Source organism: Drosophila suzukii, chromosome 3 (genome assembly GCF_043229965.1).
Source record: "Drosophila suzukii chromosome 3, CBGP_Dsuzu_IsoJpt1.0, whole genome shotgun sequence".
NCBI lineage: Eukaryota > Metazoa > Arthropoda > Insecta > Diptera > Drosophilidae > Drosophila > Drosophila suzukii.
Genome location: NC_092082.1, coordinates 12,083,632 through 12,107,252, shown reverse-complemented (window position 1 = coordinate 12,107,252; position 23,621 = coordinate 12,083,632). Strand labels below are relative to the sequence as shown.

Genomic DNA, 23,621 nt, shown 5'->3' with positions numbered 1-23,621 from the left:
GGAATTTCACGCGCTGCGGGGCGAATGCCAAGCCGATCAGCTGTTCGCCGATGAGATTCATCTCGAGCGTGTTTTTAATTGCCGGTTTTTAATTAAACTGCGGCATGTACAACTCGGCCAAACAGCTGCAGCGCGTGCTGACAGCCCGCGAGATTCGGAAGACATTTCTGGATCACTTCACCGGCAGTCATGGCCACAAGTTCGTACGCTCCAGCCCGGTGGTACCCTTTTGCGATCCCACCGTGGCCTTCGTCAACGCGGGCATGAATCAGGTGAGGTAACAGGTCCATTAAATGCCATTGTTTGCTTGTTAATTCGATGGTCTTCATTTCCAGTTCAAATCGGTGTTCCTGGCCACAGCCGCTGCACCGCACAAGCGGGTGGTCAACTCGCAGAAGTGCGTCCGTGTGGGTGGTAAACATAATGATCTATCCGTGGTGGGCACGGATGGCTATCATCACACCTTCTTCGAGATGCTGGGCAACTGGTCCTTCGGGGACTACTTCAAGGTGGGTCTTTAGCTTGATTCCATTACTATTTCATCAAGATCCTTGTATAATCTTTCAGCGGGAGGCCTGTTCCATGGCCTTGGAGCTACTACGTGGTCCCTACAATATAGATCCTGGTCGTCTGTATGTCACCTACTTTGCAGGCGATAAGGTGCTGGGCATTCCAGCCGATCTCGAATGCTTTGAGATCTGGAGGAGCCTGGGGTATAGCGTGTTACATAACTTAAAAGCTTCTCCCTATATTCAGTATTCCCCCATTGCAGTTTTCCCGCCTCGCGAATCCTGCCCTTTGGCTGCGCCGACAACTTCTGGGAAATGGGTGCCACCGGGCCATGTGGTCCCTGCACCGAAATCCACATAGATCATCGTCCGGATCTGGGTAGTGTGGAGCAGCGCGCTAAGTTGGTGAATGCAGGTCGCTCCGATCTCACAGAGCTGTGGAATCTGGTCTTCATTCAGTACAATCGGTGAGGAACCTTTAAGAAAAATGCCATGTATTTGGAGAATTGAACTTTCCATATCATCCATTCTAGTCATGCGGATGGCAGCATCTCTCAATTACCCGCCCATCATGTGGACACCGGCATGGGTTTCGAGCGTCTGACGGCTGTGCTGCAGAACAAGAACTCCAACTATGATACGGATTTGTTTACCCCGATCTTTGATGGCATTCAGCTGGTGGCAAAGGCCCCGGCTTACAGTGGTACCTTTTCCAATGGCGAGAATGCAGCACTATTGGACACCAGCTATAGAATATTAGCCGATCATGCCCGCATGGTCACCGCCTGTTTGGCTGATGGAATGCTTCCAGATCAGAAGTACTTTTGCACTTTAATTCCTTTGATTTCCTAACTAATCGAAGAACCTTTTCAGTCAGAAACTGCGTCGTGTGCTGAGGAAAGCTCTCAACATATCGGAGCACGTTTTTGCCCATGAGAAGCTGTTGACCCAACTAGTTCCTATTGTGGTGGAGACGCTTGGCGAGGCCTATCCAGAGATGTCGGCCAAGCAGCAGGCGGTCATCGACTTGATTAACCACGAGCAGGAGGTGTACAAGAATCTGAGAGAGAGTTCTTCCAAAGCGTTTGCCGAGGTGCTCACCGAGTTTCCCAATCTGGATGATATTGATCTGATGGAGTGTCCTGGATTTGTGCCCGCCTACCGAGAGTTCCAGGTGCAGCGCAGCAAGTTTTCAAATAACACCATACCAGGCGACTTTCTTTACAAGCTGACGGATACTTACGGACTTACCGAAGAGAGCTTCCTAAAGCTGGCTGAATTGGAGAACATGAACTGTGATTTGGAGCGCTACAGGGCGGAGGTCAGTCTGGCCAAAATCAAAGCCAAGGGCAACCAAAGAGAGAGTGAGGGAGGATCACTCAGTGACTTGATCAATGAGCAGCGTATTGCCGAAGCCCAGGCGAAGCTAACGAAGCGTCTGGCGCCCACCGACAACAGTCATAAATATGCCTACTCCTTCGACAAGGAGAGTGATTTATACCAGATACCTCCAGTAAGGACACGTGTCCTGGGAATGCTCCTAAACGATGCGGAAGTGTCCCGAACCCAAGGCAGTCGCATTCAGGATCCCGCCACCGACTTGCTCTCCCTTGTGACGACGGCCAGCAATTTTTACTATGAATCTGGTGGTCAGCAATCGGATGGGGGAAAGATCCTTGTAAGCAATCTCCACCAGCCAGAGCATCCCCATTTGCTAGATGTGATCTGTGTCAAACATCTCAACGACTGCGTGGTTCATGTCTGCAAACTATCCAGCCCTACAGATGCCTTTGAGCTAGCCATTGGCGATGAGGTGGAGCTGCAGGTGGATGCCCAACAAAGACAACTCAACACGTGCCATCATACAGGTGAGTTTGAAAAGGTCAAAAGCGATAAATGTTGGTAATAGCCTCCTGTTTTCAGCCACCCATCTGCTAAACGCTGCCATCCGTTCGCTTTTCAAGAAGGTTACATATCAGGTTTCCAGCTCTGTAACGAGTGATCATTGCAAATTGGAGCTGGGACTTCTGGGCAAGCGCATCCAAAAGGCAGATGTGCAGCTCATTGAAGATCTCATCAAGTTAGTCGTCCTTCTGTTACTATTTTTTCTAAATGTAACTAGTTATTCTGTATTATAGCCGCATCATCTGCTCTGCCACTCCTGTTCAGGTTGAGTTACTGAGTGCTGCCGAAGTTCTGCAACAGAATGACATCACAATGGTGCCCGGCGAGGTTTATCCAGAGCAGGGGTTACGTCTGGTCAATGTGGAGAGCCCAGAGCTGCACCTGAGTTCCAAGGAGCTGTGCTGCGGCACTCATGCCACCAACACCAGTGAACTATCCTGCTTCTGTATCGTCAATTTAAAGCAGACCAACCGGGCGAGGTTCGCCTTCACAGCTGTGGCTGGCCAGGCGGCGGAAAATGTGTGTAGATTTGTATAAGCAATGCTAAAGGTGGATCTAAACAGTCTCCTCCTTATCCTTAAGGTGTTAAAAACAGCTGCTCTGCTGCGCCATCGCGTGGATCTCCTCGAGAAGCAGTTCCAGACTGATAAGCTCACAAATGCCACGGATGCAGAACTGCAGACCATTCGTCACAACATGCTGCACACGGACATCAAGCTGCCATATGCGTTTAAGATGGACACACTGGAACGCATCACCGAGATGCTAAAGAGAATTAAAGATTCCTCGCGCACAACCCTGAAGTAAAAATTATCTTCTTTGTTCTTTTAAACATTCTTATAATCCGATTTCTTTAGGGAATTTGTGGATGTGGAGATGCGCAACCTGCTTCAGGAAAAACCCTTGGATACTCACCCCTTCATTCTGCACTACATTACCAGCTCCGCTCTCGTGGAGGAGATTCCCCTGCCAAGAGCCACCAAATTCTGTCAGGATCGACCTATCCTGGTAATCAGCATGTGTGATGGCGTGGTCAAGGCGCGCTGTTGCGTGCCAGCCAACTGCATCACAGACAAATTTAACGCTTCCGCTTGGCTGCAATCCTTCGCCGAGACCTTTAGTGGCCAGATAGCTGCGCCCAAGGGTCAGAACCCGCATGCCGTATGCAACATGAAGGGTCGGCGGGTCACAAACCTGTTCGAGGAGCAGTTGGAGCAGGCAATGTCCAAGGCACACGCTTACGCTAAGCTTTATCTATAGTTAATAAATGTGATTACCCTCCAAAATGTGCTAGCTGTAAGCTTGCCCTTTAAATGATTTCCAATGTGAAGAGCGAATAAACCGCGGAATTATTGAGTGTAAAAGAATGTTTAATCACTAATCACCACCAAATCATCCTCCTCCTCATCTTCTTTATTTTCCCCTTGATCTTGGGGCACTAAACTTGAGTTCATTAGTTCTTCGAAAGCATCCGCATTGTCGGTACTTTGATCAAAGAAGTAACTTATGCTAGCCAAAGGCTTGACTGGAGTGGGAATCTTCTCGCTGAGACGATGCTGCATCTTGAACCGCTCTACAGGAGTCCTGGCTAGCTTCCTTAGATCCCCCTTGACTAGGAGATCGAAGCTGTCGTCCAAGGAGAAACGCTTGCTCTGTGGTAACTGTTCGATCTGCGAGAGATCCCTCTTCTTGTCCAGCTCGGGGGACTTCTCATCATTTCCCAAACTCATCTGTGCCAGCCGCAAACTCAAATCATCAGCCAGTGGTTCGTAGTGAAGCTGGTGACCATCGTGTTTGGTCAGTGCTGGTTTGGCATTCGGATTCGATATAATGCCTTTGACTATGTCCGACATATCGAACTCTGCAGCATCACAGTCGCTTTCCAGATCCGAAGGCAGGAACTTGGTGATGGGAGTGGAGCATTGCTGGCGTTGTGGAGCAGAAGTCTTGACAGGAGTACTTGGCTTAGCAGAGGAACCCTCCTTATTGCGCCCCAGGAATTGTTGCAATAAAGGTTGATTCTGCTCAGGAGGAGCCTTTTTCTTTCTGACCACTCGTTTCGGTTTCGATTTCGGCTCATTTTCCTTATCCTCCTCTTCGGGAACAGTTTTCTTCTTTCGAGTGGTTTTCTTGGCGGGCTTTTCCTTGGACTTAAGGAAGGCAGCTACCAAGTCGGGATACGCTGTCTCCAGCATGTCCAAGGGCTCAATGGTGTAGTAAAGTTCTTCAATGCCTTTGGGATGCTCCGCTTCGAAGTCTGAAATCTGTTGGTCTGGAATAAGACCCTTAAAACTGCCACTGGGATCGTGCCAGCGTAATTCCAAACTGGGCACTCCTTTCACCGTACGCTTCTTGATGATCTCAAGTGGTTGGATAAGGATCTTCTCCTGTTTCGATTGCTGTACCTGCCAGCGCGTGAGAATGGGAAAGAACTTCTGGAAGCAGTATATTTCCGGCCATTGCAAGAGATATCCTATTTGCTTTATGAACTTGACCAGATTTGGTTGCCGCCAGTTGAGATTTAGGTTTGGAATGGTTGCAGGATCGTTGAGGAACTCGGCAATGATTTCCTCGTTGGGAAAATCAGGAGACTGTAAGGCCTTCCGGCGCAATGTCAATTCCGCTTTGATGGATAATCGTTCTTCTCTGAGGGAAAAGAATAATTAATAAAAGTAATACCATGTTAATGCACTTTACTTACTTCCAAAGACTTTCATCGCAGCCTTTGTGAGTGCGGCAAACGCTGCAGCCACTTTTGGTGTGACTCAGGGTCTTGCCAATGTGTCCACAGTTGCTGCAAACGGATTTGTCATCCACTCGGATCTCCAGGGCATTGTATTTATTGGTTTCCCCTCGCCATTTTCTCAGCCTAAAAAGAGAGTGGGCTGTACACTTTAGAATATGGGTTCCTTATCGACTAGATTACTTGTCCAGAATCTCCGTCTCCTTGTACTTGTTAAAGAGCTTCAGGACGCCATCCTTTCCAATTCCACCGATGCCATCGGGGCAATAGTCGCAGCCACAGAGCAAAGCCATCACAATGATCTTGTGCTGACCAAAGTCCATTCGGGATTTGATCTCCCGCATGTCGTAGATGTCCACAGCTCCACCGGCTGCAGCCTGAGCTCCTTGTGTGGAAACCGAGAAGTTGCGATAGACCCGAATCGCTCCATAGGCAAAGCAATCCGAATCCTGGCTGATGACGCCGTCAACTAACTTAGGATACCGGGTTTACTGGATTATTTTAAAGGGAAATACGCGAAAATATCCATAAACTCACCCCATGCTTGTTAAGGAAGGCGCAGTAGGCCTCTGCCTCGCCAGGACCTTGGACGCACTGGATTCCCATGGAGAGCAGAAGCGTTTCGCACTGCTTGAGGACATGGTTGAACCGGGAGCGTCCTTTGTCACCTTTGGGAGGCTGGTTCTGGCCGCACTCGGGGGAGTTCTTGGGTTTTACCCCACGAAATTGGAGCTCATTCCTTTTGGCTATTACCTGACTCTTGAGTTTCGGAGCCACTCCCTCCAAAACGAAGACCGGAGTGACCTGTTCCCAAATCAAATAGCAGGTGCGAAAGAAGAGGTTTCTGTGGAGGAACATGTTTAATATTATATAAACATAATGACTTATTAAGTGCTTATTGAACCCACTTTAAATGATGCCTGGGATGCACAAAGTAGTCCACAACATTCAGGGATTCGCACACCCAGCCGGCCAGATCAATGGCCACTTTCTTCCCACGCAGTTCGTTTATAGGTTTACGTTCACAATGGGGAGTAAGAACTCCCCATAATTCTTTGACACCCATTAAATTAAATCATTAAAACAAAAGCCGCGAAAAATTCGCTAAAATTCAAACCTCTGTCTTCTTCTTCAGTGATGCCAGTTCAGCTACTTTCAGTAAGTTTTGACTCTTTTAATAGCCGTTAGCTAGAAGCTGACGAAAGATGAGGGTGCTTAAAATGTTGGCTATTCTTTTAAATATTTTGTTTCCTGTAAATCATATTCAAATTAAAACTGAAGCATGTTTTTCATAAGTAATTGTAAACAAATCAAAGACAGATTTGCTATCTTTATTTTATTAGTAGCTATTTTAAAATTCACATCTAGCTAGATTTGACAGCACTACTGCTCTCCCGCCAACTGCCAGTCACCACGAACCGCCGTCGATGACCGATAACAGGCTTTGTTTTGACAGCTGCACACGCGCCCGCTGCGAATGGCCAGTGGTCAGCAGGCTCTTCCTCTTCCACATCGACGTGTCAGGCGAAAGAAAGTCCAAAAAATATACAATTTAAGCTGCTGCTTTGCGCCTAGCCCCGACAAAATTCACAAGCTGCCAGTAGTCCGCACGCCGCACCACACACAACTACCACCGGCAAGATGGTTCTCGCGGATTTGGGTCGCAAGATAACAACGGCGCTGCACTCGCTCAGCAAAGCGACCGTCATCAATGAGGAGGCTCTAAATTCGATGCTCAAGGAGATTTGCGCAGCGCTCCTGGAGGCTGATGTGAATATCCGGCTGGTAAAGCAGCTGCGCGAGAATGTCCGTGCCGTCATCGATTTCGATGAGATGGCCGGTGGACTGAACAAACGTCGCATGATCCAGTCGGCGGTCTTCAAGGAGCTGGTCAAACTGGTCGATCCCGGCGTGAAACCCTACCAGCCCATCAAGGGAAAGGCGAACGTGGTCATGTTTGTGGGCCTCCAGGGTTCCGGCAAGACCACCACCTGCACCAAGCTGGCCTATCACTACCAGAAGCGCAACTGGAAGTCCTGCCTCGTGTGCGCCGATACCTTCCGTGCCGGAGCCTACGATCAGATCAAGCAGAACGCCACCAAGGCACGCATTCCATTCTATGGCAGTTACACCGAAATCGATCCTGTGGTCATTGCCCAGGAGGGTGTCGATATGTTCAAGCGCGAGGGCTTCGAGATGATCATCGTGGATACCTCGGGTCGGCACAAGCAGGAGGAATCGCTGTTCGAGGAGATGTTGGCGGTGTCCAATGCCGTCAGTCCCGACAACATCATCTTCGTGATGGACGCCACCATCGGACAGGCTTGCGAGGCCCAGGCAAAGGCCTTCAAGGACAAGGTGGACATCGGTTCGGTGATCATCACCAAGTTGGATGGCCATGCCAAGGGAGGCGGTGCCCTGTCCGCCGTGGCGGCCACTCAGTCGCCCATCATCTTCATCGGCACGGGTGAGCACATCGACGATCTGGAGCCCTTCAAGACGAAACCCTTCGTGAGCAAGCTGCTCGGCATGGGCGACATCGAGGGACTGATAGATAAGGTGAGATAGACACGTGGGCATAGAGTTATGATGGTATCAAGAGGCATCTTTCCGTTGTCCGGCTTAAGCTTATGTGATTTTATTGTGATCTCATTTACTAGAAGTTTCTCTAAACTATTAAATATTTTAGTTTGAAGGGTCTTCTGTTTTATATTTGAATTTATCTTTTTTAAATGCACAACACGTACTGATTATATTAACCCTTTTACAGGTAAACGAACTAAAGTTGGACGGCAACGACGAACTGTTGGAGAAAATCAAGCACGGGCATTTCACCATCCGCGACATGTACGAGCAGTTCCAGAACATCATGAAAATGGGCCCCTTCTCTCAGATCATGAACATGATTCCCGGTTTCTCACAGGACTTTATGACCAAAGGCGGCGAACAGGAGTCGATGGCGCGCATCAAGCGCATGATGACGATGATGGACAGTATGTCGGACAACGAACTGGACAACCGAGACGGAGCGAAGCTTTTCAGTAAGCAGCCGAACCGCTGCATCCGCGTGGCCCAAGGAGCTGGAGTCCTGGAACGCGAGGTCAAGGAATTGATTGCTCACTATACAAAATTCGCGGCGGTGGTGAAGAAGATGGGCGGCGTAAAGGGCCTGTTCAAGCAGGGTGACATGACCAAGAACGTTAATCCCACACAGATGGCCAAGCTCAATCAGCAGATGGCCAAGATGATCGACCCGCGTATGCTGCAGCAGATGGGCGGCGTTGGTGGACTCCAAAACATGATGAGGCAACTGCAGCAGGGAGCGGCGGGCGGATTGGGTGGCCTGGGGAACCTGATGGGCGGCTTTGGTGGCAAGTGAGCTGGTGGCGTGTAAATTTAACGATTTTTATATGATTTTGTTTCCGCGTAGTTCGTAATTTGTTAGCCATTGTTTCCATTTGTCCAAGACCACAAAAATTGATATCCAATGTGGTAGCGAATATAGCGTATGTAACCTATATAGGCGTGCAAACAGTTAACAATTCGTTTTTTGTACGGCTTGGCAGTCACAGTGTCAGTTTTTATAGTTTAAACAGTTTTCTGTACACGAACTAATGGAATTAGCATGCCTATCAGAATACCCGTAAGGCAAATTGAACTAGATATAAACAATAAATAAATAATACATGAATTTGGCTTTATAATGGTTGTGTTTATTGGACTCTAAGGTAAGTTCTTAACCAATTGTTTGCCCTATATCATTCCACACAAATTGGTATACCATTAAAACTATTAAACAACTGAAGAATATTAAGGAAAACGAAGGTAAATTAAATAAAAAAGGTGATAATATCTATTATTACAACATACAAAACCAGAGCTTATGGAGACGATGAACCGGATTTTGAGAGTTCATGACCTTATCAGTATCCCTGTCTTCCTTACACATACAACTAAAACAAAAAACAAGAGGCGAACAGGTGCTCAGAAAACCCAAAAAGAAACCCATGCAGGCCGGAGAACCAAAATAAACAAACAAGCAAACGAATGTTAATGCTTTTATTGCTGTTTTTGGGGGAGGGTCTGAACACACACACTCAAAGTGTGTGTATGCACTCAGAAAAAAAATGGAAGTGAAAAAAGTATCTCAAAATTCACTCAGGCTTATGAATTTATATTATAATGAAAAATTCAAAACTTTAGTAGCATTTCAGAAATTATTTTTCTGACTGTGTGCCTTGGTAGTAAAACTTTTCGGCTGGGGCTTCCAGCATCCCTTGATTTTGTCCCGGAAGTTGTCGAACGGCTGGGTTTTTGTGGGGGTGCGACTTCCGCTTTCCTTTTCGCCCTGAAAACTCCATAATCCACCCACTTGCCGCCTTGCGATAACAATGAAATGGCGATTGCCTGCCATAAAAATGTCTATTAAGCTGTCAAAGTCTGACACTCATAAAACCATCAAACAAGTCAAAAGAACAGGATAGCAGGAAAACCAGCAGGACGAACTGCTGTCAACGTTTTTTGGGTTCATCCTTGCGGCTGCCACACCACGCACACATAGGCTCACTCACTAGGAGCTAAAGCGCTGAGAGAGGGCTTTCATATTCCTTGCGTCCCCAACAAAGGACTTTATTTACGAGTTTGGGGGAGGGGGGACGAAAAAGGATAGCCTCAGGGAGGAACTCATTACAAGCTCCCACACAAAATTCTAAACATTTTACGAGCACAAAGGTTTCGAGACCATAGCATCCACGGCAGGATAACCCTTACTCATAAGGGTGGACTCATCCCCAGTGTGACATTTCCAGGAAAATGCGATTTCATCAAATTGAATCCCCGTCCCAACCCCCCCCCCAAGGAATGAAAAATGCATTTGAGTTTTGTTTTCTTACAGAAAATCAATTTGTCTTTTATTGATTCAGAAAAAGTTCAGTTTCATTTGGTTTTTTTTTTTTGGGTTTTTGGATGACAGCATTTGCTCTTTAGGTTTTCCTTTTTCTTACCAAAGAGACGTTACGTTTTCTTCATGTTTTTTTTTACTTTTGTGTTCTTCAACGCTTTCCACGTCCACAGTTTAAATCTTTTGCTATGTTCGGTTTAATGCCTTCTGTCGCTTTTAAATCGGGCCAGGTATGTTTCAACCTGCCCTCGCTTAGCTTCTTGCTTGATTCTCCCGCTTTCGGTTCTGTTCTATACTGATCTATTCTCATTTCTTTTTTACTTAAAACTAGATTTAATTTTTTTCTTTATTTACTTTGTTTTTTTTTTGGTTTTTTTTTTATTTTTCTTGTTCAACTAGTCTTAAGCGAAATAAGCACAAAAGCTGCAAAATGTTTTGCTTAAACTAATTTCTCATTTTTAAACGTTTTTCTTCATTTTTGTTTTTTGGTTTTTAACTATTATCTCTTGATCTCCAATTCGGTTTGCCTTCATGAACGATCTTTTGCATTAAAGTTGAGGGCACAAAAAGTACGCGTATAAATTTGAAAGTTGTAGCAAAGATTTCGCTTTCTCGCATTTTTTCTTGTCAATTGTCAGTTTTAGAGTTTTTGGTTTTCGTGTTCTTTTTTAGCTTTTACTAGAGATTTAAATACAATTCTTTCGCCATATAAAAATGCTTAAAAGCGTCACACATTGATGCAAAAAATAATACATTTAAAAAATACACAGAGAGTTGAAAAGGATTCCTCATGCTTTCGATCGATATTTCCTTCAGTTTCTTTTTTTTTAATTCTGGAGGATTACAAAGAGAGATGTAGTTGTTTTTTGTTTCTTCTGATTTAATTTTACCAGTTTGCGCATTTGCTTGGCTTGATTTTTTTGTGGTTTTTGGTTTTTATCATTGTTAATAAGAAAATGAATAAAGTTCTTTAAAAGACTTTGATTTAAAACTTAAAAATAGCAACAAGCGAAATGTACATTACTCTCATTTAAGTATTTCTGTTTCTAAGTTTAATTAGCTGCTTGCATTTTACGTTTACTTAAAGTTAGTTTACGCCTTTGTCGTCGTGTTTTGTTCCTTTCCCTCACTTTCTCCCAACTACTACTTTCCCTCCAACCACTCCTTTCGAAACTTTCTTATTTATTTTTTAAATATAATGAGCTTGTTTTTTCCCAACCATCCTGCCTGTCCCATCGATTTGCTAGCGTACATTTCCTCTGGCTCCGCGCTCTCTCACTTTTATGTGTTTTCATTTTGTTTTTCGGTTTTTTGTTTGTTTTGTTTATATTCTTGGTTTCGTCAAAAAAGTTTTCAAAAAAATATATATTCATCATTTCCTTAAATTGGCTTAATTAAAAAATGTTTATTTATTTCTCCCGCTCGCCTCTCACGTTCTGCTCTGCCCGCCCCTAAACAACGACTAAGACGACTAAGTTTGCCTCCTGTTTAAAACACAATTCAATTTAGTGGGGGGGGTGTTCAATTAATTTAGGAGTTCGTATTGGAAACTATTTGGTGTGGGGGTGAATAAGCTTACTGGTAATTCATATCGCAAACATTTTACTACTAAGAAATCACATCGAAGGTTAACGCAAAACTAAACGAAGAAAAACGCACTCAAAACCAAAGGTATTTATTTATTTTTGTTTTTTTTTAGTTTTTATTGAAATTTTTGTTGTTTTTAGTTTTCAATTTTACGCACTAGACATTTTTTTGTTTGCATTTTAAAAATTACTTCAACACTTGCATCAAATTTAATCGATTCGCTCCTCGTGGTAGAGGTTCTCATTCAATCAGGGGCGAGATACCCAAGCAATCTTGAATCTTGGTTAGGGTCTCGGCGATTTTAAGACAAATAATAAATTAACTACTTAAAATTAGTTAAAAAACTAAAGTAAAACGCATTAAATTAAAACAAAATACAGACGCAAAACAAACGAGTTCCAAGTTTGGTTTCTTGTCAAAGTAGATTTAAATACACACACAAAAAGTCAGTATAGCTTTAGATTAGAACACTCCTCGTCGGTTGATTTTATTGTTTATCCTCTCCAACGTCCTTGCTTTTATCCTTTCATCCTTTATCTTTTATTTCTGTTTTTCATTTTTCAAAAATTAAACCTAACCTCAAACTGTGCGACTCGGCGTTTTCCAACACTGTCGCTCTAACTACACAAAAACTACAACTTTCTACGTGTGTTGCCTCCAACTAACCAACTATTCTTTCTCCTTTCGCTACCAACTAGAAATCATATGTCCTACTCGTCTCCGTCTTTCTTGCTACTGTTCTTGCCTCGCTCTACGCTACTCGTTTCCGCATCTGCGTTCTTCTTTGCTTGTCAACACTGTACTTAGATTCTCTAGACTTACGCACTAGGCTTTGATCTTAAATACTAGGTTTCTTCTCCCGCCTTCTCGACTCCATTTCATTCCCGTTCTCTAAAACATAAATTTCATTTTCACTTTCCTAGGGAGGGGGCGATAAGACACGCCCCCAGCTCTTCTCGTTTCTTCCGTCGATTTATAAATAACTTAGAGTTAATGCTTTCTCAATTTGCTTAAGTGGTTTTTTTGCTGCTAACAAAGTAAAATCAATGAAAACTACAGAAAGAAAATTGCACTTTGTGTGAGAGTTTTTTTTTGGGGGAGGTGTATGCGTGTGCGTGGGCGTGTTTTGTAGTAGTAGTTGTATCGAGGAAAACAGGATTGAAAATCTTTCAAAAATATCCTCCCAATGAGTGGTTCTTGTATTTGTGATTCTTCTTGTATAGGACAACAAATGCAGGCATCCTAGCGTGAATTTTTCTCTTTAAACAATTTCGCTCTGTTGGCTTTTTTCGCTTTTGGAATGTCTTGGCAAAATATAAATATTTCTCCGATGCCTGCATTATTAACTTTAGGAGGTGAGTCTAGGTGTATAAACGTTTCATTTTTAGGGTTTACAATCCTGCATTTGTTGTTATTGTTACAGTTTCAGTTCGTAGTCAGTCTAAAGCAAATAATCGTAATATGACAAAAATGAAAAAAAAAATATTTGCATTTTGTTGTTGTTTTGGTTTTAGGCTTAGGAAGACTTTTGGCGTTGTGTTTCTTACGTTTTTATATATGTATATATATATATATATATATATAATGTATATATATGTAGATAGTTCAGTTAGGCGACTCGACAACTCTAAACTCGAAAATCAAATCATCGTATCAACGCATACATATATATATCAAAATCAAATCAAAGACTTTGCTCAGGAATGTTGTTTGTGGTGTGTGAGGGTGTCCTTGCTCAAAACGGAGATTCTCAAAAACGTGTCTCTCTCTCTTTCTCTTTTCTCATCGCCAAACTTTCTCCCACCCACAGCCGCCCACTTGATGTTTCCCTTGTTTCTCTTATTTTGCTCATCGTGTTTCGTTAATCAATTAACATTCGAAAAAATCACAAATACAATGCTTAGGCTTGATAGGTGTTGTGTCCTTGTCGGTGTTTGTGTGTCAGTGTGTGTGTTTGTTTGTGTCAGTGTGTGTGTGTGTCTCGGAAAAATAAATATGCTAGGCTTTGAAAAAGGTTAAATTTCAATTCTAAACTCCGACCTCCGTTCTTCAACTCTACTTAAGAGACGCTTACAAGACTAAAGAAATCTTCGCTTATTAACTAGGTTCACTAAACGTAGTTCTCTTCTTTCTTAATTCATCATTTTGTTTTCATTTTTAAATTTAACATTAATTTTCTTGGTTTTTGTTATACATTTCTGCTACTGCCTGTGCCAGTTGTTGCTGCTGCTGCTGTTGTTCTTGTTGTTCTTTTCGATCCTTGCTGATCCTTCAAAAATTACATTCTTCGCCGGCCTTTCTTCACAAAGCTAAACTACAATTCTACAGTTTCAAATTTTATTTTCTTTTTCTGTGTTTTGCTACTTTTGTGTGTTCGTCTCTCGGTTTGTTTCGCTATTCCCTTTTAAAAAGTGTTTGCCTCTTGGTTTCCATGCTAATCAAACTCCATTCTTCTCGCTGTCTTCTCTGCTTTCTGCTGCTCAACAACTTGTCATCTGCAGAAAAAATATACTATATCTAGGTTGTTTTTGTTGGTTTTACTTTCTTTTCATTAATATGTCTAAAAAACAGTTAACGTAAAAAACTGTAGACAGCTACAAAAAATTCATTCATTAAATCGACTGATGAGCACAAAAAATATGCTAAAAACTAGTACAAGATTTTCCCTTCTTCTCTCGGTCTTCGTAAGCTTTTGCTTATTCTCCCCGTCTTCTGCTTTCTTTTAGATCTATAGAACTACTAAATCTGTTTTTTGCTTACTGCAATTTTCTTATTTTTGTTTTGCTAAGACTTAATACTAGGTTTTTGCCCGCTTCAAAGGCTTTTTCTTCTCATTTCATTTGTTTTAATTTATTTTTCTTCTTTTTGACTGCTTGGATAGCACAAAACGAATGTCAAAAAGGGGGAATTAGACATTTCTTTTTTGCTTTTCTTTAGGTTTTGTTTTGTTTTTTTTTCGGATCTTTGCTTTATACAATTTGCATGTTTGGTTCAAGAAACCAACAAAAGGAGAAAACAAACCAAAGATCTCCATTCTTTTTTGTGGCTATCTACGCTTTCCTCTGCTTCCGTTCTTTGTGCTGTTCAACACGTTTCAACAAAAATACAAAATAAATATTACAAATTAGACAAACAGAACAAAACAAAGGTAGAGTCTGAGTTTCATCGTAAAAATCTTCTTTAGCAGGCCACAACAAAGAAAACGTTGCCGCTAAGGTAAAAAAGTTTCGCTTTCTTCCGCACATTCTTGCGCTTTCTTCGTTCTTCTGGGGGTTTCTTTGTTGCCGCTGCACTTTGACTTAAGAGTTATGCATTGTTTATATCATCTTCATCGAAATGGGTTTTGTTTCGGTTTTTATTTGCTCTGTTTTTTTCTTTACGGTTCTTTAACATACATTGCACACACATTTATTTTTGTTTTTCTGTTTCGGTTTTTCTCTGCTTTCACTTCACAAATTTTCTGTCTGCTTAGGTTTTGCTAGCTCAAAATTAGCAAAATAGTTTATTCTTATTTCTTCTCTTCTATTTTTACATCGCTCTTCCCATCGGTTTTCCCCCATGCAATTGTTTTTCCTCTTGCGCTTAACAAAATTAACTTAACTCTAATCTGCGATGGTTTTTCTTTTTGCTCAGCAGATTTCCTCAAGTTCTGACGACCCCCAAGTGAGTTTCCTTTGACTTTGCTTTCTTCTCGCATCCTGCAGTTCTCTTTTTGTAAATATTTTCGACTGCTCTTCTCTCGTTTGCCGCTGTTGTTTGGCAATTGTTGCCGTTCTGCTGTTGCATCTCTGGTTGTTTATTTAGTGTATAACTATTCTCTATTATTTAAGTTTAGTCTTTGCTTTTCTTCACTTTTTACTCGCGTCTTCTGCGCTCGTCTCTTCGGAGACCGGCTTTTCCCTACGCATCGCTTACATTGTATTCATGTATCCCCTAAACTTCATCCTCACATCCAACCTCCTTATTTTATACATTATTTTTTTCTCTGCCTCAGCTTTCTGGGATTCCCCCTTCTTTTTTTTGGGGGGATGGCTTTTCTCTAGATTTATTTTCGTGAACTGCATGCTGTGTTTCCGATTCTTCTGCTGATGTTGTTGTTTCAGTAGTTTCTTCTAGTTCTTATTCGTGTGGTGGTTGTTGTAGACTCCTTTATCCGATCCGCTGCTTTTAATGTTTCTCCTCTTGATTCTCCATCCTCCTTGGCTGTTCCGCTTCCACCTGGCATGCTCTCACTCTCGTCTAATTTATATAGTACTCAAATGGGGTACTAATATATTATAGCTAGAATAATACAAGTTTGAATTAGTAATTATGTCTTTTAAAAATCATTAATCTCAGGAAATGGATTGGGTCTAGGGGTTCATTTTTTATCTCTTCTTATAGTTCAGGAAAATGTTTAAAGTCGGGTCACATGCAAGTGATTTGAATGAACCATGAATGATATTTACCTAGTATGGATTACCAGAGATTAGACTGCTTAGTAACTATACTATTTAAGAAATAGAGCCATGTTGTTGTTTTTAAAAGAAGCCGCCGAAAGTTGTAAAGAAAATAAATAAGTAGATTTGATTTGTTTAGTTTTCAGTGGAGTGGTTGAAAAATATTGTGAATGAACAGATCTGAAGCAAACAGGCAAGCAACAACAAGCAGAGCACACAAAACACATGAAGCCGTTGATTGTCAGTGTATGTGTGTTGTTTGACGGTGCAGTGTTGGTAAGTGTGTTTAAGTGTTTATAGAAACGATGAATCCTTGGGGGTTTAGATAAAAGGAAAGCTCAAGTGAATGCAAATGAAATTGGGTGAGTGAGATGATTGTTTTGGGACTTTAAAAGGGACTCTAGAAGCAAAGAGCGCACATGCAAAAGAGTGTTGGTAAGCGCATAGCGGTTAGTGCTACAACCTATAAAATAAAAATTGGTCAATAATGTTGAACTTGAACCTTATTTTACAATTTCAAATAATTTTTTTGGTGTTGATTGAGAACATTTTTTCAGATTTAAAAAACTTATTCTTAAAAAACACGGTTCAAGATGGGGAAATATTAATTTAAAGGATCTTTGATGAGTGCTTTATGGGGGCCAGAGATTGAATGGCAGACAGAGAATTTGGAGCAGTGGACATAGAGCCTGTGAGACAGAGACAGGAACAGGAACAGAGAGAGAAGACAGTGGCTGAGAAGACTTCACTCACCTCGCGAAGACCTATTTGGGAGCGGCTTGATGTGGATACTGTGTGTATGCCTCGTCGGGTGATGCAGCTGTGCTAGCCTGTTCGGAATCTGTCATTGGCATTGTTGGTATAATAGTTGGTGGTGGTGCATAATATGGATAAGTTGGACTAATATACTGTAACGATGGAGAAAAGTTCTATAAAAGAAAACGAAGAAACGAAAAATAAAACAAAAATAAATCCAAACAAAAAATTAAATCGAAAGCATGAGGAAATTGATTGGAGTAAAAGAAAGGAATAGAAAGAGTACAAATTAGGTATCAACTTTTTAAGATTAAACACACGCAGCTCACACTGAGAAGATAGTAAAGTTACGAATCTTCACAGTGTTACAGAGCTAAAAACTCTTTTTCTTTCTTTTCAATCCAGTAGGATTTCAGCAGACATGAATATGTGATTTGAACTCTATCCATGTGCATGTCTGCTCTTAAGCGAAGAAACTCGAAAGAAAGAGTTTCGGGTTTCGGGTGGAGATCAGAGATCGGTGGCTTACAGAGTTGCCAATCTGCAGGGTGGCCAACTGGGGCATCATCGTTCCATATGGCACGCCCGTATCGCCGCTAACCATCATCGAGATGCCACGGGGCTGCACCTGGTTCACAGCCTCCGGTTTGTATGAGGTCACACCCAGCTGTGGGGCGGCTGCCATTTGCATGTACTGTGAAAAGAAATCAGTCGGTTGAGTAAGTGTTAAAGGTTAAAAAAAAAACCCACATGACACTGGATTAAAACAGGAAAAAGCCGAATAAATATTCAAATTAAATGCTGAATATGAAATAGTCACAAAAAAAAACATGCGAGTATCGAGTAAAACAGTTCTGATTTTAATTCATTTGAATCCTAAAGCATTACTAAATTAGTCCAGTGTCACATACCCATAATGGAAGTAACTCCACTACTCACCTGATCATCTACCTGAGTGATCGGCTGGGTCATCATGTAACCGGGTATCCACTGGGAGCCGGCCACTGGATAGCCACCCACCTGGGGGGCGCTGAATCGGGAGTAGGGCACTCCGATGGGCGTGCCCACGTTCACGCTAACGCCATTCTGCTGCATCGAGGGATCGTAGGCCACGGGAATCCCCTCCGCGGAGACGTCGCGCCACGCACGCGCATTCGGATCGGGAGTCTTGAAGAGATTCTTCTTTTTGGGTCCACCATCGGCGAACTTCACCAGCAGGGGATCTTTGGCACCCGGTATTGTGTTACCATTGAACATCTGAATGATTTGCTCGCACTTCTCGCGACTCTCCATGCGGGCAAAGCCAACGCCTGGGGGAAAAAATCGTAATAATTATTATAGGGTTTTTCAAGAATAACTCTCAATTAGGGTCTTGAAGTCATGAATGAAATTCTCGTTTTTTATAATACAATATATAATATTATAATATATATTATAATACAATCGAATTCATTACTTTAAATAATGAAAATATTTTTCAATTTAAAGATCTACAGTGGCAACCCTATTTTCAAGACTTTCTACTCACCCTTGGAGTTCATCTGCTGATCACGCAATATTCTGGTCGAAACAACTTGTCCGTATTTCGATAGCATTGCCTCCAGATCAGTTTCTTTGAAGTGGGGCGGCAAATTTGCAATATACAAATTTGTGGGATCCTGTTCCTGTTGCTGTGTGGTTGTTGTATGCAATTGGGTCAGATCAGGGTGGTGTGGTGTTGTCGATTGTTGATTGGGTTGTTTGTTGAAATTGAATCGATTTAAATTGTTTTGTACGTTTTTGATGGTTGATTTTTGTTGGTTTGTTTGTTTCGGTTTCACACAAATTAACGTTACACAAAAGCAGTTGGCGTAAGCATGTGTATTTTTATTGGTTGTGCGATGCATTTTGATGTGTGTGTTTGTGTGTGTTTGGTTGTGTGTATTGTGTTTGTGAAGTTGTGTTGTGTGTTTTGTTTTATATATATTTTTTTTATTTCAAGAGAGAGGGGAGTAGAGAAATTAAGAACGTAGAGATTTTGTCATTAGTAAATATTCAAGTTGCTTGCCAAAAATGTTTCTGTTGTCAACTCTTTTTGGACTGTTTGTCTGTTGTCAGTGTGTTAGTGTGAGTGTTAAGTGTGCCTGACTCTTGCGAAAGTGTCTGTGTGTGTGTGGATGTTATGTAATGCCTCAGACTTATCGGATAATACCTAATGCAAAAAGTAGACCTATGGAACTTTTACCCCCTTCAAGATGCAGTGTTCTTTCTTTTTTCCCTCAACGATGCTTAACAAAGATGGCAAAACATCGATACCATCATCGATAGTACAGATTCCTTTCGATTGCAATTGATAAATGTAAAATTAAGAAGTTTTATCTTTAAAGAAAGTGTTATGAAACACAATAAGATATTTTAAAGATTGGTTTTTGCTTGAAAAACGCAATCTTAAATCAAAATGTTTTATTTTTATTTAAATCGATTTATAAACAGTTGAGATATCGAAAAAATCGAAATAATTTACTATCGATGTTTATTCAATTCGATGCTTTGCCACCTCAAATGCTTAATTAATTTAAATACCTGCTCAGTAATTATGTCTTAGAGTTTAATGAGATCTGTTTGATTGTTATACTTAGAGTTTAGATTGTATTTGGTTTTTGGTTTGATTTTTGGCCGGCACAGGTTTGTAGCAATTTGCGTACTCAAACAACAAACTTTTGTAGTAGGTTGAAGTAGTAGAGGTTGGTTAAATACTTGGCTGGCTATAACTTCAAAATACGAGTATACAGTTTATACAGTTGAATATACAGATTCAATATATAAAATATCAGATATGAAGAGAGATACACTCTAGTTGTACTGTTTCTAATGTGTGTGATTTTCAGTGTTATTCAACTCTATAGATTACAATCATTAATGCCTACGGATTTACGTGTGGTCTGTGTTTTATTTGTACAGCAAACTTTCCATTATTTTGTTGGCTATGGTTTTTTTAATGAGCCTTTAATGCCATCGGATTATAACGTTGGGAAAAAGCTAACGAGAGGGGAGTGAACAAAGTTGCTAAGCTCTTCGAATGAAAAACTTTTTGATTTGTTTACAAATTATTAATATGCACGAATGAATGGCCAAAAATTGAAATTGATGCCAAATACCAGCTTCCGTAAGCCGCTGTATATGGCTGCTAATTATTGATTACAATTTACGACTTAAATATTGGGATGGTTACAATGTTCTCGGGATGAAAAATGTAAAACATGACTTTCGCTACTTAATTCAATGAGTTATTAAACTAAAATCTACTTAAATTTAGTATCTATAGCCCAATTCCCATTTAGTAACTAAGCTACAATATCTCTTAGAAAAAAAACATGAAGTATGAGTTAACAACTTAAATTGGCGGTCTATTTGGGAAATTAAATAAAATAAGCATATTAAATATTTTGTTCTATACAGATATATGTTTCTTCTAATGTGATCAATTTTGTTTCATAAAAAATCTATTAAAATTTAATCTAAATAACCGGATTGATTAAAAACAAGATTAAGTATAATGTAAGGGAGTACCCAAGTTCTAGATCTAACTTGATGAAAAGGCCTAATGATTTTATTGGGGTTTGTATTGGATGTACTGCATTCTATTTATGTTCAAATACCTTAGGAACATGTTTTACACTAAACTCTAAATATACCTGTACTGTGTACGCTTAATGCAATTAATTTACCAAACAATTCCGCTAAAAACTTTAATTGTTCTCATTTAATGTCATTATTTGGGGGTTCATATCTCAACTGCTAAAGGAAGATTAAAGAGAAGGATTATTTATTTTATGACTTTCAGCTTCATAAAAATGAACTAATGAATGCCATTAATAAATGCATTTATTCTCAATTAATATGGAAATGTATACGAAAAAAAATGTATTACTGTATTAATTAAACTACCTCTATGCAAAGTAAGACAAAAAACAAGATAAGAAATCTAAAAGAATGTTTTGAGGTTTACTAAAAAATATGTTTCTGTCTATATAGTCGGTTATATAGAGATATTATGTGTGGTTTTTGGTATACGACAAACGGTTATACAAAGAGAGTTTTTGGAACAACACTACGAACTAGAGGTTGGGGATTGGTTTTGGGTTTATCGGATAGGGGGTTTTAGGCGGGAATTCAAATAAATAAGAGATAAGAAAAATTACAAAAATGCACACCCTGCGGCGTGAGAAGATAAATATTTGTAGCGCCTCATTAAGACATAAATACTGTCTGAGAATATGGCTTCTCAGGAAGTGGGAACCCAATTTTTATGTAGGCTTTGTATTAATGCTCAGAAAAGTGTGACCAACGTTTAATTTAAAACATACACAAAATAAAATAAATATAAATATAGGTCCTAACACTATTTGAAGATTAAAAATAATCTAAAACATCAAGTAATTTATTAAGTGGTATTTTTTTACATTTTCCGTGAGCATAAATACTGGGCCTTAACCAAAAACTAATTTTAGCCTTGAGAAAACTAAAAAAAATAAAGTTCTGAGGCAGCTTTGGGGTCAGTATACAGTAAACGAAATGCACAAATGACTGGGAAACGGTTCGGGGGATAAAGGGTATAGTTTTTGGAGTTTCGAGATGGGATCTTCGGGCTTGTTTTCTGGATAGGATGGGGACTTTTTGCGGTGTGTGGGGGGTGAGTATTACTTGCATGCAAACAAACGTACAATGGCCGGCCTATGAAGCACCCAGATACCCACTTTGGCCATCTGAGCTTGCACGCCCTTCCCCTGCAATCCTTTTACGGCGCACTCGGCGAAGGCTGGCTGCTCGAAGTCGACGAAGCCGTAACCTGCAAAAAAGCATATTTTGTTTTTGTTTTTCGTTGTTGTTTTTGTTTTTTTATTTTTTGTTGTTTGTTTTTGTGTGTTGCGGGTGGGGGGGAATTTTATTTTTATTTTTTTAATTGCATGTATAAATATATATATAAATATATTTGCAGAGACAGATACAGAGAGATAGAGAGAGAGGAAGAGATGTTTATTTATAGTCCAATATTTGGTTTGGCACACAAATCGAAAATTGAAATTGAATTCAATCAAGAACCGAAAAAAATAATGGGAATTTTCGCATTGGGTCACGTGCAACAAAAACAAAATCGAACAAAAACAAAATATTCGTTCAACAAGAAATGAGGAGTAGAAGAAAAAAACGGGTGAAAATTAAATTAATAATTAATTTGATTCAACTTAAATGCTAAAAAAAACAGAAACTCTTCACAGAAAAAAAAGAAGAATAAATCCAAACGCAAGTAAAAAACGTACTCAATAAAAATATATTTATATCGATACACGCACACACATTGATAGAGAGCAGTCTTTCATAAGATACACTATTTTTACAGCTTGTTCAGTTATCGGGGTATTTACATAATATCGTAATCGTTATTATTAGCATTAGTTGAGTGCATCAGTAGCAGTAGATAGTATTTGTAATATTAGAGTGAAATGCATGAATGACACGATTGCGAAATGATAAACTGAAAAACTCAAAGGTAGTAGAAGGAAATTAGGAATAAACTGCTAAATGCCAATAATGTATTTCAAAATTGAAATTTAAACAAAACATATATTTAAAAAATGAAATGATATGAATATTACCACTAACGAACGAGCAAAAAATTGTGATCATATTAAAGAAATTAAAACAAATGCTGAGTGTTCTTTGAAATTTTTAAGTTGAAAGAAACGATTAGGTAATAGTTTAGATTACAAAATAGAAATGACGAGTTTAAAGAATTAAATAAACTACTTTAAAACTAATTATAATATTTTTCAAAGAGCACTCAACATTTAAAAATAGTAAAGAACAAAATTTACTTGAAAAATCAATGAAATTTCAGTTTTTGGTTTGTTTACATTTTCTTTTCTTGCGTTTCTTTTGGATATCTTTTTTTTTACATAAACACATACTAATAATACTTATACAAAAACACACATAAATAAAATAATGATGAGAATGGTGAAGAAAAAAATACCTTTACATTTGTTTGTTGTTTTATCTAAAATAGCCTTGGTTGATATAATTGTTCCGTATCTGAAAGTTGTAAACAAGAAGAGACACACAGGTGGGTTAAATAGTATCCGCATTAAATGGTTAAATAGTTGCATGACAACGACTGCAAAGAATGGATAATGGATAATCAGATTATAAACACATTCAGGTCTCTCAGGGTGTCGTTTTGTGCGTGTGTCTGGTGCCACGTGCCATAATAAATATATACTATACAATCAAATTAAGGAAAGGGTAGTTTTTGAAGGGTTATGGGTTGAGAATACCTGGTTCTGATTGGACCCCGTTTACCTTACCGCAGGGCAATTAAAGTGTCATTAAAATGCAATGTTTATGCTCGTGCGCGCCAAAGTAGGCAATGGAAATTTTCACAACCCTTTAGCTATCTTTTCCCCATTTTCCCAGGGCGTTACATTGCTCACTTATGCCTGGTAATAATTGCCTTAGTCCAAGTGTAATGCCCCTCTCTCTGCCTGCCGTGTGAAATTAAATCGATAACTTCTTAGTTACACTACTCTTTCCTAACCCCTCACCCCCCCGACATTCCCACCACCCCATAAATACTTAGTTATAATAACATTAAAGACCCGCTCCCCCATTTTTTGCCCTCTAATAAGCCGCTTATTTTGATTGCCTGCAGCAGGAGAAAAGGACGCTGTGCGGTAAAAAAAAAAAATAGAAAGAAAATAAATTAACCTTCAATTTAATTACTTGACTTACAACCGCAGGGGGAT

General features: G+C 40.3%; 4 protein-coding genes across 23 annotated transcripts in view; 2 read left to right on the top strand and 2 right to left on the bottom strand.

Annotated features, from left to right (window-relative positions):
- Positions 1-12: 12 nt before the first annotated feature.
- Positions 13-3,781, top strand: AlaRS-m (alanine--tRNA ligase, mitochondrial). The gene is made up of 10 exons (XM_017080595.4): positions 13-272; positions 336-509; positions 568-713; positions 773-976; positions 1,043-1,327; positions 1,383-2,377; positions 2,433-2,589; positions 2,648-2,933; positions 2,997-3,217; positions 3,272-3,781. Exons 1-10 carry the CDS (start codon positions 105-107, stop codon positions 3,672-3,674), a joined length of 3,039 nt encoding a protein of 1,012 aa, XP_016936084.3. The 5' UTR covers positions 13-104; the 3' UTR covers positions 3,675-3,781.
- Gen (XPG-like endonuclease) lies at positions 3,764-6,303 on the bottom strand. The gene is made up of 5 exons (XM_017080602.4): positions 6,066-6,303; positions 5,695-6,001; positions 5,341-5,630; positions 5,116-5,283; positions 3,764-5,060 (listed from the first exon to the last, which is right to left on the bottom strand). Exons 1-5 carry the CDS (start codon positions 6,221-6,223, stop codon positions 3,785-3,787), a joined length of 2,199 nt encoding a protein of 732 aa, XP_016936091.3. The 5' UTR covers positions 6,224-6,303; the 3' UTR covers positions 3,764-3,784.
- Positions 6,304-6,633: 330 nt separating this feature from the next.
- Srp54k (signal recognition particle 54k) lies at positions 6,634-8,861 on the top strand. Its single transcript, XM_036815764.3, has 2 exons — positions 6,634-7,716; positions 7,928-8,861. Exons 1-2 carry the CDS (start codon positions 6,799-6,801, stop codon positions 8,534-8,536), a joined length of 1,527 nt encoding a protein of 508 aa, XP_036671659.1. The 5' UTR covers positions 6,634-6,798; the 3' UTR covers positions 8,537-8,861.
- A 2,708-nt stretch (positions 8,862-11,569) lies between these two features.
- shep (alan shepard) overlaps positions 11,570-23,621 on the bottom strand; it is a 145,086-nt gene continuing 133,034 nt past the window's right edge. For 4 of the 20 annotated variants that reach the window (XM_036815546.3, XM_065864635.2, XM_036815541.3 and 1 more), the window contains 7 exons: positions 22,853-22,911; positions 21,543-21,667; positions 18,368-18,509; positions 17,779-18,149; positions 17,369-17,533; positions 16,837-17,012; positions 11,570-15,925 (listed from right to left, as the gene is read on the bottom strand). In XM_036815546.3, coding sequence (XP_036671441.1) covers positions 16,848-17,012; positions 17,369-17,533; positions 17,779-18,149; positions 18,368-18,509; positions 21,543-21,667; positions 22,853-22,911 — 1,027 coding nt within the window. In that variant the 3' untranslated portion in view covers positions 11,570-15,925; positions 16,837-16,847. Of the gene's footprint in view, positions 15,926-16,092; positions 16,134-16,836; positions 17,013-17,368; positions 17,534-17,778; positions 18,150-18,367; positions 18,510-21,542; positions 21,668-22,852; positions 22,912-23,621 lie in introns of all 20 variants that reach the window. The other 16 variants (XM_036815548.3, XM_036815549.3, XM_065864637.2 and 13 more) reach the window with 12 other exon arrangements.